The 15,588-nt window shown below is 41.7% G+C and overlaps 2 protein-coding genes across 2 annotated transcripts in view; one reads left to right on the top strand and one right to left on the bottom strand.

The window, feature by feature from the left end:
• The window catches only part of LOC134675421 (sodium- and chloride-dependent GABA transporter 1), a 341,033-nt gene that overhangs the window by 145,779 nt on the left and 179,666 nt on the right, over nucleotides 1-15,588 (top strand). The gene's annotated exons all lie outside the window — the stretch shown is intronic.
• The window catches only part of LOC134675455 (NACHT and WD repeat domain-containing protein 2), a 111,278-nt gene that overhangs the window by 17,785 nt on the left and 77,905 nt on the right, over nucleotides 1-15,588 (bottom strand). Inside the window, exon 18 of the mRNA XM_063533724.1 lies at nucleotides 551-714. Coding sequence (XP_063389794.1) covers nucleotides 551-714 — 164 coding nt within the window. The remainder of the gene's footprint in view (nucleotides 1-550; nucleotides 715-15,588) is intronic.

Genomic DNA, 15,588 nt, shown 5'->3' with positions numbered 1-15,588 from the left:
CCACTGTGCTCAAATTACGGCACCTATGCAATTAAAACTGCACGAGGCCATACGCTTGGCGAGAAATAGAACCCTATGGAGGAACCAGGACTTCAACAGAAGGACATGATGTCACGATTGAGGGACCGATTGAAGAAGAAGAGGTACCACCGATGCGAAATCGAGTCAGATAATACATACATAGATTGGAATTGAATTCTATAAGTTAAAATACCTCTGTATTTTGAGAGGTTAAGTTAACCCTTTGTAAAACTTCTGATACAACTATGAACTAGGTACTTATAATACTTTCAGTAATGAGGTACTGACTTGAGACGAATGATCAAAACCGTGGTCTTAAAAAAACCTGTTCATGCTTGTGTTCATAATGTTAACCGAAATGAATTAATATTGTTCGTCCATGTAAGTTACAGGTAACTATTCTGATCGAGATTCGAAAGAAACAAGTATTGTAATCAGGGTAAAGGCTATTGTAAAAGGCATCTTTCTATCAGCCACGCTCTCTCGGCCAGCCAGGTTGAACCGGTGACGTTGGTTTAACTTCACTTACCTTTCTCAGATTGTATCTCTTGGTAGACCCATCAGCTGACGTGAAGACCAGAGGCTGTAGAGGTACCTTCCTGTCGGCCACACCCTCGCGATCAGCCAGGTTGAAACGGTGACGTTGGATTTCTGTGTATTTGAATGGTTTGGGGTTGCCTCCGCCCCATATACCTGAGAAAGGATACACAAAATCGATTATGGATATTCCTATCAAAAAAGCCGTACGTAGTAATTCTTATACTTATACCTACTGATGTCTTGTAGCATACCTACTGATGTCTTGTAGCATACCTACTGATGTCTTGTAGCATACCTACTGATGTCTCACCAAATCTTTATTGCCAAGTCACGAAGCCCTTCCTGATTTGGTCTTATCAGCTACTCACGGTGCTTTTATATGTGCCTATGTGCGAGGACTGCGAGGGCATCTTTCAAATCATAAGGATCATAGGTAGCTGAAGTTGGTGCGGTGGAAATTTGTATGGTGAACAAGGCAGGTGCAGCGGCTGAAACTGCTGCTAGGTTGAAGCACAGCAAGTACGTGAACCTTGAACAAGTGTACGACTTTGTCCCGGTTGCCGTCGAGACGGCGGGACCTTGGTGTGCCGAGGCCAAAGCCTTTATTAAGGATATAGGGCGTCGTTTAAGGGATAGGGGCTGCGACCCTCGCTCTGGTTCTTTCCTTGTCCAACAAATATCACTGGCCATTCAGCGGGGTAATGCCGCCAGTATTTATGGCACATTTGGTCCGGGAGACAATCAGAGTGGGGGGCAATATTTTATTTGTTAAGTTAGTTTTACTCATTCTTAGGTTTATTTTAGTTTATAATTTGTCATCATGTTTAACCTGTTTTATTTTAATAGAGTAATTTCCTGATATATGACATATTATGACGTGGTCTTCAGTAGTGTGTTTGTACCGGTTTTGGACCAGAACTTTTCCGCCAGAGGGCGACAGTATGTATGCGTAAGGTAGTGACAATTTAGTTCACCCTACTCCCCGCTAGATGGCGCCACTGTGTATGCGCAACGTTAGTTCCAAAGGTCGCCGCTAGATGGCGCCACTGGTTAGTTCACCCTACTCCCCGCTAGAGGCGCCACTGTCTATGCGCAACGTTAGTTCCGAAAATATCCGCCAGCCCCGCCGGAGGGCGACAGTATGTATGCGCCGCTGGTTAGTTCACTCTACTCCCCGCTAGAGGCGCCACTGTCTATGCGCAACGTTAGTTCCGAAAATATCCGCCAGCCCCGCCGGAGGGCGACAGTATGTATGCGCCGCTGGTTAGTTCACTCTACTCCCCGCTAGAGGCGCCACTGTGTATGCGTAACGTTAGTTCCAAAAATCCCCACCAGCCCTGCCTGGGGGCGACAGTATGTATGCGCAAGGTTAGTTCTAAAAATCCCCACCAGCCCTGCCTGGGGGCGACAGTATGTATGCGCAACGTTAGTTCCAAAAATCCCCGCCAGCCCTGCCTGAGGGCGACAGTATGTATGCGCAACGTTAGTTCTAAAAATCCCCACCAGCCCTGCGTGGGGGCGACAGTATGTATGCGCAACGTTAGTTCCAAAAATATCCGCCAGCCCTGCCTGGGGGCGACAGTATGTATGCGTAACGTTAGTTCCAAAATTATCCGCCAGCCCTGCCAGAGGGCGACAGTATGTACGCGCAACGTTAGTTCCTAAAATTTCCGCCAGCCCCGCTGGAGGGCGACAGTATGTATGCGCAAGGTTAGTTCTAAAAATCCCCCGCCAGAGGGCGACAGTATGTATGCGCAACGTTAGTTCCAAAACCATCCGCTATGAAATGTTTAGATGTCTCCACTTTGTATGTGAGTTGTTGAATCGCTTAAATGAATAGATATCGCTAGTGGCGCCTTCGTCGGTGGACACCGCTAGTTAATTCCAAAAATCCCCGCCAGCCCCGCCAGAGGGCGACAGTATGTATGCGCAATGTTAATTCCAAAAATCCCCGCCAGCCCCGCCCAAGGGCGACAGTATGTATGCGCGACGTTAGTTCCAAAAATCCCCGGCTGAGGGCGACAGTATGTATGCGCAACGTTAGTTCCAAAAATTTCCGCCAGCCCGGCCAGAGGGCGACAGTATGTATGCGCAACGTTAGTTCTAAAAATCCCCACCAGCCTTGCCTGGGGGCGACAGTATGTATGCGCAACGTTAGTTCCTAAAATTTCCGCCAGCCCCGCCGGAGGGCGACAGTATGTATGCGCAACGTTAGTTTCAAAACCATCCGCTATGAAATGAATAGATGTCTCCACTTTGTATGTGAGTTGTTGAATCGCTTAAATGAATAGATATCCCTAGTGGCGCCTTCGTCGGTGGACATCGCTAGTTAGTTCCAAAAATCCCCGCCAGGCCCGCCAGAGGGCGACAGTATGTATGCGCAACGTTAGTTCCAAAAATCCCCGCTAGCCCCGCCTGAGGGCGACGGTATGTATGCGCAACGTTAGTTCTAAACTTTCCCCGCCAGAGGGCGACTGTATGTATGCGCAACGTTAGTTCTAAAACCATCCGCTATGATATGTATAGATGAGCAGCCGTCTGAGTATTTCTAAAAAAGTCCGCAGAGTCAGAGGGGGTTCATGGTAAGTTAATTAATCTTGGTCAAGCAAATCTAGTCAGTAGAAAAAGGCGGCAAATTTGAAAAATCGTGGGCTACCAACACTACGTTTGAATAGTTCGAAAATCGTGTGTCATTTATATCTTATCTGTGGAACTATTTTGTTTACATTTCATCGCTGTTCGATGTACATTCCTGCCTTTTGTTCGTTTCCTAGGGTTACCATACTTTAGTTTGCTTTACATTGCTTCTGACATATCCGGCTTGACAGACTATCGATTCGCTTAACAATATAGATGTCGCTAGTGGCGCCTCGTCAGTGGACACCGCTAGTTAGTTCCAAAAACATCCGCTATGAAATTGCAAAAAGGCCCATCATGTTTGTTTTAAAATATGAGACATATATCGGCGTTTTTTGTTAATACCACGTCAGTGGCAAACAAGCAGACGACCCCACCTGACAGTAAGCAGTCACCGTAGCCCATGGACGCCTGCGAATTCAATAGTTTACACGGATGCACTTTTATTTGCGGTTGGTTTTGTCGCTTGTGCTTATCAAATGTATGGAGTTTGTAGTTTACCAACCGTAAAGGGGTTTTTCTTTTATTATACCACATTGGTGGCAAATAAGCATACAGTCCGTCTGATGGTAAGTTGTTACCGTAGCCTTTGGACGCCTGCAACTCCAGGGTGGATACAAGCGCGCTGCCGACTGCCCAAAGATTCAATAACTTTGTTTTAAAATATGAGGCTTATATCGGCGTTTTTTTTAATACCACGTCAGTGGCAAACAAGCAGACGACCCCACCTGACAGTAAGCAGTCACCGTAGCCCATGGACGCCTGCGAATTCAATAGTTTACACGGATGCACTTTTATTTGCGGTTGGTTTTGTCGCTTGTGCTTATCAAATGTATGGAGTTTGTAGTTTACCAACTGTAAAGGGGTTTTTCTTTTATTATACCACATTGGTGGCAAATAAGCATACAGTCCGTCTGATGGTAAGTTGTTACCGTAGCCTTTGGACGCCTGCAACTCCAGGGTGGATACAAGCGCGCTGCCGACTGCCCAAAGATTCAATAACTTTGTTTTAAAATATGAGGCTTATATCGGCGTTTTTTTTAATACCACGTCAGTGGCAAACAAGCAGACGACCTCGCCTGACAGTAAGCAGTCACCGTAGCCCATGGACGCCTGCGAATTCTATTGTTACCACGGATGCATTTTTATTTGCGGTTGGTTTTGTCGCTTGTGCTTATCAAATGTATGGAGTTTGTAGTTTACCGACCGCAAAAAGATCCAGATTTTTTTTTTTATATACTACGTCGGTGGCAAACAAGCATCCGGCTCACCTGATGGTAAGCAGCCACCGTAGCCTTTGGACGCTTGCAAGTTCAGACTTTTGAAACCTATACATCATCATCATCATCATTATTATCATTAGACCCTCAGGAAAACCTCGACAGGGGACACCTCCGGCCCCCCTGCTCATGTAGTATTTAGGGTTTCTAGCACACTTATTTACGGTTGATTTTGTCTCTTTTGGTTATCAAATATAGTTTGTAGTTTGCAGACTGCAAAAAGGCCCAGACTTTTTTTTTTTTTTTTTTTAATAATACGTCGGTGGCAAACAAGCATCCGGCTCACATGATGGTAAGCAGTCAACGTAGCCTATGGATGCCTGCAACTTTAGAGTTGTTACATGCGCGTTGCCGACTGCAAAAAGGTTCAATAAGTTTTTTTCTTTTTTTATATACCACGTCGGTGGCAAACAAGCACACGGCCCGTCTGGTAGTGAGCAGTCACCGTAGCCTATGGACGCCTGCAATTTCGAGATGTTACATGCGCGTTGCCGATCGTTGAGATGTAGACCGTGACGTTCGAAAACAAAAAGTCGTATGTGACTGTAAACTTCCATTCACCGTAGAATTTGACAGATAGAGAGAGTTTGAATTAAGTATTGTAACCTTAGTCAGATAATGAAGCTTATTTGAAAGATTATTAACTCTAAGTACTAGAAATAAAGTAGATTTTACTAATGCTGTAATTCTGTAATGCGACATGGTCATGAAACTCATGCGATTTTGGGGGTATACTCTTCAATCTTTTCAATCGGAATGGTCAGAGGTCAGAGTTCAGAGGTCAGAAAGTCCGTGAGGGACAGAACATACGCAAAGTGAAGAAATTGAAAACACGTTTTAATATACCTGACAACATATCAAGCATAACCTACGTAACTTGGTCGGGTTATTTGTTACCTAACATAAACCATACTAAATTCACTGTGGGGAATTAAAAAAAATGTGAGTGTGTGACAAGGACAAACAATAATAACGCTTTCTCTGCTACTCCTACTGAAAGATTACATAAGACTATCTCGTTTGGTCATTTCCCCCTCCCAGTCCCTCCCCCCACCAGTTCCAATTATAATATCATAAATGAGATCACAATACCTGCAACCTGTAACTGTGTATACGCTTTCTAAAATTAATTAAAAAATCAGAAAATAACAATGGAGTACGTCATTGAACTCGTTGCGAGGCTGTGGTTTAGTAACAAGGGGTTAGGGTACAATTATAAATGTGGAGATAGCGACGAAACAAATATTGCATTCATCTCATCAATCGAGGCGCTGGCACCTGACGTGGACATTTACAAGTGGGAGGCGGCCCGGATCGATCTCAAGAAGCTGATCAAAGAACTTCTGGAGGAGAGGAGCATCCTTCAGTTACACTCGGGATACCATGCGGAGGGGCTTTTGCTGGAGGTGCTAAGAAAACACAACATTAGATCATTCCTCTCCGTGCCTCTTAAACAGAAAACTTTAATCTGGAAAGACGCGGGGGTGTGGTTCGTAGAGGTGACCAACCCGAAAATCATCAAGAGAACTTATGTGTTTTTTGACTTCGAATAAGTGTACGTCTGTGTATGTCTGAAATAAAAAAATGTTTAAAAGTGAATGACTATTTATTTATTTACCAATCATTTAGGTATTTTATAATGTTCCCAATGTGAGTACAAAAAAAATGCAAATGCTGGTTTTTCAAAATTCGTTGTTAAGGGGCTCCTTGGCGCTAATGACATTCGATCTGAATCCTTTAGTTTTCTAATGTTTTTAAAGTGAGAACTTCTTTAGCGGCGTTGGGCACTTTCTGAGACAGCGATCACGTGATCGTAACGTTTAGATGGCCACTCAAATAGATGGCAATTAAATCAATAAAGAAAAACTCAATGACATTACATGAAAAAGGTTCTAATCTTGTACGGGTTGAAATACGAGGATCTCACAGTTACATTCAAACTTTATATCACTCAAATATAATTCAATAAAGCTACATCTTGATGAAATCGCTAATAAAAGTGAACTCTAGTAATGGTGAATAAAACTCAAAATATCATGATCAAATATATTTAGATGCGAGATCTGCAAGGTAACTTTACAATTTCTATTCGAATTTTAAAGAATTAACTGTACAAATTTGAATTTTAAACAAGCTCACTGACCAGCAATTTCGGACTAAAGTTTTTCAATAGAAAGGAGGATACATAGTGCTGCAGACATTTTGGCCTAGTCATTGAGTTTTCACTTCTGTCGGCACTCCCGGAGTGCAATCCGTTGTTTTTTTGTAGCTATAATAGCAACGACTTTTAGCAATATAGTATGCCATATTTACTTCAAAGTTCATTGTCTTCGAGATATTCGACATCAAGTTGAACAATTTTAGGCCAACAACCTGGTTTTCAGGCCATAGCTTTTGTGTTAATTATTTTAAAATTTACATCTCTGACCAGTTTTTAGAGACGTCAAAGACAAACCCAAATATGCAGATTTCGTACATGTAAGATCCTTCACAGCAATCCAGCTACGAAAAAAGTGTTATTTTTAGACAATGTTTAAAAAAATCATAAAAAAATAAGTATTCATTAGTTTCAAAATCCGGTAGACAAGAATGGAGATTAAAGATTGAAGAATCGGTAGCCATTTGTCTTATAATTCTATCTGAAGTGTAAATGTAGAAGTAACGGCTCAAACCTTGTCAAATATCGATGAAAACCGCGGGGAGCCCCTTAAGGTGAGGTTGTGTAGAGCAATGTTTCAGAGTTACTAAGCGTGTGTCATCATCGTCGTTAAAAATATATCAAGTTCGATTTCAAACAAAAACAAGACCTAACCTAATCAAAGCAAGTGCTATACCATCTACATATTATGCATAATAGGTTCTGCCATCTTGTGGGTCCCATTGGAAGTATAAACGTCACATTTACGTCTCGCGCCAAAAATCAGATGGCTCCTATGCTGTATAGTTAATGCATGCTCCCTATTGTCAGTTCAGTACGGTGGCGCTTAAGCAATGTCAATGTGAAAACAAATCCGTTTAAAATTACAAGGAGGGATTTCATATCATCGCTAAGTAGGCGAAAGTGTGTCTGTCTGTCTGTTTGTCTGTTACCTCTTCACGCTTAAGCCGCTGAACCGATTTAGTTGAAATTTGGTATAGAGATAGTTCGAGTCCTGGGGAAAATCAGGGATATCATTCCTGAAGAGAGTGCAAAGGCGGGTGGAATTGAAAGGGTTAATGACATTGCCTAATAATTGAAGTAAGCAATGAGCATATTGAATGATTGCTATTAGCATTATCCAGGCGCTATACCTACTTTAGCTGCTGTCACTAATTCCACGCAGACGAAGTCGCGGGCAAAAGCTAGTATTTCAATATTTTCGCTAGGATTTTTTGATTGTTTAGTACAAAAATCAACTTTACTTAAATGTAATAAGGTTGACATCTGTTGCGGGGTAGCAGAACTTCTGTGATTGTAGCTCAACTATGCGACGCTAGATGGGCTACTCGTATCTTCAAAAATAAAAATCGTAGATGCAATTTCGACATAATTTCCTTTACTGTAAAGTTCAAATTATTGTAATGGGCTAGGGCTCATAGGATAATCTCTTTCGAAATAAGAAAATATGGTCAATCATCCTTTAGATAGCGTTGCGTTTGTAGTAGTGTGCATGTTGACGACATAGGTTTCCAGACCGCAGGGAAGCATCATATATTTGTTAATGCCTGGAAGATTGAGGCCTGTCTGCCCATGCTGATGCTAGCTCTGAGCTTATTGAATTGCCTTTCTTGGAACTCTTCAACGTACTTTCGGTCATTGGTTCATTTGTCTTAGAGTTTGGTAAAATGACATTCGGTGTATATGTTCAGTGGGCATGCTAAGGGTTATATTTGCAAAAACCCAGGTGTTGAGTTTGGTTAATGCTTGAGAGCTCCATGTGCATTTGGCCTGTTTAGTGTCCATATTATGCAGACGCACTGCTTACCACCATTTGAATATTGTCTTTAGAGCTCTTTGCATTAGGTTGGATATCGTGTGGAAGAAGAAGTTTTGGGTAGAAACGATGTTAGACTAATAATGGACTGACGGATATAGGCTGTCAGTAGTCCTTTTTCCCTGCTTTTGCTATGAAGTTTACCTTGACCCGAGTCCAATTATCTGGTACGATTCACCACGCGAAACTTGCTCTGAATATTATGGCCAGATGCAGATTGCTGTAAAAGCGCCGCTGATTTAAATCAAAAAGTTTGGTCTAAAGATGTTTCTTGCTATATTCCAGTCGATATTGCGTGCCACTGTGGATTCGAGGATTCCTATGGGCGCAAAGCTGTGTTTATTACTGGTTGAGTATGAACCGGGGAAGTGGGTGTCTCTGAGCAAGTTCCTCTTCCGTGTTCATAAATGTGCCATCTAGTGTTTAAGGAGACCGAGATAGTTGGTTGGTGTCTTGGAGAGTATTATGTAAGTTCATGCTCCTTTATGAGTTTGGGCAATATCAGGAGGCACCCCGTACGATTGCCCTGTCTAGACGGAACCACAGTATAAAAAGTAACAGTGAACCGACGCCTTTGATATATGCGTTAATGCAGACACCGCATAAGAACACAGTAGGGTTGTGACAGACTTTAACACAACTGCCCATAAGACAAAGAACATTTCAGATAAGACCCGCTAGCCCTGTAAGTGGTACCGAGCTACTAACAATGGCAATGTATGCAACTCGGGTGCGCGCGGCAACAGAACAAGTCACAACAGAACAGGTCACAACAGAACAGATCATAACAGATCAGGTTAGAACAGAACAGATCACAACAGAACAGCTCTCAACAGAACAGGTTAGAACAGAAAAAGATAGAACAGAACAGAACAAGATAGAACAGAACAGATCACAACAGAACAGGTTTTGGAATTGATCTGTTTTAATTGTTAACAGAATGGGTATGGTACTACGCGTATCATAGAGCATTGACTTAATATAATAAACAAATATGGGAGGCAAAAATAAGATAATGGAGAAGGTTCCGTCTAGACAGGGCAATCGTACGGGGTGCCTCCTGATATTGCCCAAACTCATAAAGGAGCATGAACTTACATAATACTCTCCAAGACACCAACCAACTATCTCGGTCTCCTTAAACACTAGATGGCACATTTATGAACACGGAAGAGGAACTTGCTCAGAGACACCCACTTCCCCGGTTCATACTCAACCAGTAATAAACACAGCTTTGCGCCCATAGGAATCCTCGAATCCACAGTGGCACGCAATATCGACTGGAATATAGCAAGAAACATCTTTAGACCAAACTTTTTGATTTAAATCAGCGGCGCTTTTACAGCAATCTGCATCTGGCCATAATATTCAGAGCAAGTTTCGCGTGGTGAATCGTACCAGATAATTGGACTCGGGTCAAGGTAAACTTCATAGCAAAAGCAGGGAAAAAGGGCTACTGACAGCCTATATCCGTCAGTCCATTATTAGTCTAACATCGTTTCTACCCAAAACTTCTTCTTCCACACGATATCCAACCTAATGCAAAGAGCTCTAAAGACAATATTCAAATGGTGGCAAGCAGTGCGTCTGCATAATATGGACACTAAACAGGCCAAATGCACATGGAGCTCTCAAGCATTAACCAAACTCAACACCTGGGTTTTTGCAAATATAACCCTTAGCATGCCCACTGAACATATACACCGAATGTCATTTTACCAAACTCTAAGACAAATGAACCAATGACCGAAAGTACGTTGAAGAGTTCCAAGAAAGGCAATTCAATAAGCTCAGAGCTAGCATCAGCATGGGCAGACAGGCCTCAATCTTCCAGGCATTAACAAATATATGATGCTTCCCTGCGGTCTGGAAACCTATGTCGTCAACATGCACACTACTACAAACGCAACGCTATCTAAAGGATGATTGACCATATTTTCTTATTTCGAAAGAGATTATCCTATGAGCCCTAGCCCATTACAATAATTTGAACTTTACAGTAAAGGAAATTATGTCGAAATTGCATCTACGATTTTTATTTTTGAAGATACGAGTAGCCCATCTAGCGTCGCATAGTTGAGCTACAATCACAGAAGTTCTGCTACCCCGCAACAGATGTCAACCTTATTACATTTAAGTAAAGTTGATTTTTGTACTAAACAATCAAAAAATCCTAGCGAAAATATTGAAATACTAGCTTTTGCCCGCGACTTCGTCTGCGTGGAATTAGTGACAGCAGCTAAAGTAGGTATAGCGCCTGGATAATGCTAATAGCAATCATTCAATATGCTCATTGCTTACTTCAATTATTAGGCAATGTCATTAACCCTTTCAATTCCACCCGCCTTTGCACTCTCTTCAGGAATGATATCCCTGATTTTCCCCAGGACTCGAACTATCTCTATACCAAATTTCAACTAAATCGGTTCAGCGGCTTAAGCGTGAAGAGGTAACAGACAAACAGACAGACAGACACACTTTCGCCTACTTAGCGATGATATGAAATCCCTCCTTGTAATTTTAAACGGATTTGTTTTCACATTGACATTGCTTAAGCGCCACCGTACTGAACTGACAATAGGGAGCATGCATGAACTATACAGCATAGGAGCCATCTGATTTTTGGCGCGAGACGTAAATGTGACGTTTATACTTCCAATGGGACCCACAAGATGGCAGAACCTACTATGCATAATATGTAGATGGTATAGCACTTGCTTTGATTAGGTTAGGTCTTGTTTTTGTTTGAAATCGAACTTGATATATTTTTAACGACGATGATGACACACGCTTAGTAACTCTGAAACATTGCTCTACACAACCTCACCTTAAGGGGCTCCCCGCGGTTTTCATCGATATTTGACAAGGTTTGAGCCGTTACTTCTACATTTACACTTCAGATAGAATTATAAGACAAATGGCTACCGATTCTTCAATCTTTAATCTCCATTCTTGTCTACCGGATTTTGAAACTAATGAATACTTATTTTTTTATGATTTTTTTAAACATTGTCTAAAAATAACACTTTTTTCGTAGCTGGATTGCTGTGAAGGATCTTACATGTACGAAATCTACATATTTGGGTTTGTCTTTGACGTCTCTAAAAACTGGTCAGAGATGTAAATTTTAAAATAATTAACACAAAAGCTATGGCCTGAAAACCAGGTTGTTGGCCTAAAATTGTTCAACTTGATGTCGAATATCTCGAAGACAATGAACTTTGAAGTAAATATGGCATACTATATTGCTAAAAGTCGTTGCTATTATAGCTACAAAAAAACAACGGATTGCACTCCGGGAGTGCCGACAGAAGTGAAAACTCAATGACTAGGCCAAAATGTCTGCAGCACTATGTATCCTCCTTTCTATTGAAAAACTTTAGTCCGAAATTGCTGGTCAGTGAGCTTGTTTAAAATTCAAATTTGTACAGTTAATTCTTTAAAATTCGAATAGAAATTGTAAAGTTACCTTGCAGATCTCGCATCTAAATATATTTGATCATGATATTTTGAGTTTTATTCACCATTACTAGAGTTCACTTTTATTAGCGATTTCATCAAGATGTAGCTTTATTGAATTATATTTGAGTGATATAAAGTTTGAATGTAACTGTGAGATCCTCGTATTTCAACCCGTACAAGATTAGAACCTTTTTCATGTAATGTCATTGAGTTTTTCTTTATTGATTTAATTGCCATCTATTTGAGTGGCCATCTAAACGTTACGATCACGTGATCGCTGTCTCAGAAAGTGCCCAACGCCGCTAAAGAAGTTCTCACTTTAAAAACATTAGAAAACTAAAGGATTCAGATCGAATGTCATTAGCGCCAAGGAGCCCCTTAACAACGAATTTTGAAAAACCAGCATTTGCATTTTTTTTGTACTCACATTGGGAACATTATAAAATACCTAAATGATTGGTAAATAAATAAATAGTCATTCACTTTTAAACATTTTTTTATTTCAGACATACACAGACGTACACTTATTCGAAGTCAAAAAACACATAAGTTCTCTTGATGATTTTCGGGTTGGTCACCTCTACGAACCACACCCCCGCGTCTTTCCAGATTAAAGTTTTCTGTTTAAGAGGCACGGAGAGGAATGATCTAATGTTGTGTTTTCTTAGCACCTCCAGCAAAAGTCCCTCCGCATGGTATCCCGAGTGTAACTGAAGGATGCTCCTCTCCTCCAGAAGTTCTTTGATCAGCTTCTTGAGATCGATCCGGGCCGCCTCCCACTTGTAAATGTCCACGTCAGGTGCCAGCGTCTCGATTGATGAGATGAATGCAATATTTGTTTCGTCGCTATCTCTACATTTATAATTGTACCCTAACCCCTTGTTACTAAACCACAGCCTCGCAACGAGTTCAATGACGTACTCCATTGTTATTTTCTGATTTTGTAATTAATTTTAGAAAGCGTATGCGTCAGTTACAGGTTGCAGGTATTGTGATCTCATTTATGATATTATAATTGGAACTGGTGGGGGGAGGGACTGGGAGGGGGAAATGACCAAACGAGATAGTCTTATGTAATCTTTCAGTAGGAGTAGCAGAGAAAGCGTTATTATTGTTTGTCCTTGTCACACACTCACATTTTTTTTTTTAATTCCCCACAGTGAATTTAGTATGGTTTATGTTAGGTAACAAATAACCCGACCAAGTTACGTAGGTTATGCTTGATATGTTGTCAGGTATATTAAAACGTGTTTTCAATTTCGTCACTTTGCGTATGTTCTGTCCCTCACGGACTTTCTGACCTCTGAACTCTGACCTCTGACCATTCCGATTGAAAAGATTGAAGAGTATACCCCCAACATCGCACGAGTTTCATGACCATGTCGCATTACAGAATTACAGCATTAGTAAAATCTACTTTATTTCTAGTACTTAGAGTTAATAATCTTTCAAATAAGCTTCATTATCTGACTAAGGTTACAATACTTAATTCAAACTCTCTCTATCTGTCAAATTCTACGGTGAATGGAAGTTTACAGTCACATACGACTTTTTGTTTTCAAACGTCACGGTCTACATCTCAACGATCGGCAACGCGCATGTAACATCTCGAAATTGCAGGCGTCCATAGGCTACGGTGACTGCTCACTACCAGACGGGCCGTGTGCTTGTTTGCCACCGACGTGGTATATAAAAAAAGAAAAAACTTATTGAACCTTTTTGCAGTCGGCAACGCGCATGTAACAACTCTAAAGTTGCAGGCATCCATAGGCTACGTTGACTGCTTACCATCATGTGAGCCGGATGCTTGTTTGCCACCGACGTATTATTAAAAAAAAAAAATCTGGGCCTTTTTGCAGTCTGCAAACTACAAACTACATTTGATAACCAAAAGAGACAAAATCAACCGTAAATAAGTGTGCTAGAAACCCTAAATACTACATGAGCAGGGGGGCCGGAGGTGTCCCCTGTCGACGTTTTCCTGAGGGTCTAATGATAATAATGATGATGATGATGATGATGATGTATAGGTTTCAAAAGTCTGAACTTGCAAGCGTCCAAAGGCTACGGTGGCTGCTTACCATCAGGTGAGCCGGATGCTTGTTTGCCACCGACGTAGTATATAAAAAAAAAAATCTGGATCTTTTTGCGGTCGGTAAACTACAAACTCCATACATTTGATAAGCACAAGCGACAAAACCAACCGCAAATAAAAATGCATCCGTGGTAACAATAGAATTCGCAGGCGTCCATGGGCTACGGTGACTGCTTACTGTCAGGCGAGGTCGTCTGCTTGTTTGCCACTGACGTGGTATTAAAAAAAACGCCGATATAAGCCTCATATTTTAAAACAAAGTTATTGAATCTTTGGGCAGTCGGCAGCGCGCTTGTATCCACCCTGGAGTTGCAGGCGTCCAAAGGCTACGGTAACAACTTACCATCAGACGGACTGTATGCTTATTTGCCACCAATGTGGTATAATAAAAGAAAAACCCCTTTACGGTTGGTAAACTACAAACTCCATACATTTGATAAGCACAAGCGACAAAACCAACCGCAAATAAAAGTGCATCCGTGGTAACAATAGAATTCGCAGGCGTCCATGGGCTACGGTGACTGCTTACTGTCAGGTGGGGTCGTCTGCTTGTTTGCCACTGACGTGGTATTAAAAAAAACGCCGATATAAGCCTCATATTTTAAAACAAAGTTATTGAATCTTTGGGCAGTCGGCAGCGCGCTTGTATCCACCCTGGAGTTGCAGGCGTCCAAAGGCTACGGTAACAACTTACCATCAGACGGACTGTATGCTTATTTGCCACCAATGTGGTATAATAAAAGAAAAACCCCTTTACGGTTGGTAAACTACAAACTCCATACATTTGATAAGCACAAGCGACAAAACCAACCGCAAATAAAAGTGCATCCGTGTAAACTATAGAATTCGCAGGCGTTCATAGGCTACGGTGACTGCTTACTGCCAGGCGGGGTCGTCTGCTTGTTTGCCACTGACGTGGTATTAAAAAAAACGCCGATATATGTCTCATATTTTAAAACAAACATGATGGGCCTTTTTGCAATTTCATAGCGGATGTTTTTGGAACTAACTAGCGGTGTCCACTGACGAGGCGCCACTAGCGACATCTATATTGTTAAGCGAATCGATAGTCTGTCAAGCCGGATATGTCAGAAGCAATGTAAAGCAAACTAAAGTATGGTAACCCTAGGAAACGAACAAAAGGCAGGAATGTACATCGAACAGCGATGAAATGTAAACAAAACAGTTCCACAGATAAGATATAAATGACACACGATTTTCGAACTATTCAAACGTAGTGTTGGTAGCCCACGATTTTTCAAATTTGCCGCCTTTTTCTACTGACTAGATTTGCTTGACCAAGATTAATTAACTTACCATGAACCCCCTCTGACTCTGCGGACTTTTTTAGAAATACTCAGACGGCTGCTCATCTATACATATCATAGCGGATGGTTTTAGAACTAACGTTGCGCATACATACAGTCGCCCTCTGGCGGGGAAAGTTTAGAACTAACGTTGCGCATACATACTGTCGCCCTCAGGCGGGGCTAGCGGGGATTTTTGGAACTAACGTTGCGCATACATACTGTCGCCCTCTGGCGGGCCTGGCGGGGATTTTTGGAACTAACTAGCGGTG

This window comes from Cydia fagiglandana, chromosome 22 (assembly GCF_963556715.1).
Source record: "Cydia fagiglandana chromosome 22, ilCydFagi1.1, whole genome shotgun sequence".
In the NCBI taxonomy this organism is placed as follows: domain Eukaryota; kingdom Metazoa; phylum Arthropoda; class Insecta; order Lepidoptera; family Tortricidae; genus Cydia; species Cydia fagiglandana.
The sequence above is the reverse complement of the archived record's forward strand: the minus strand, read 5'-3'. Positions and strand labels throughout refer to the sequence as shown.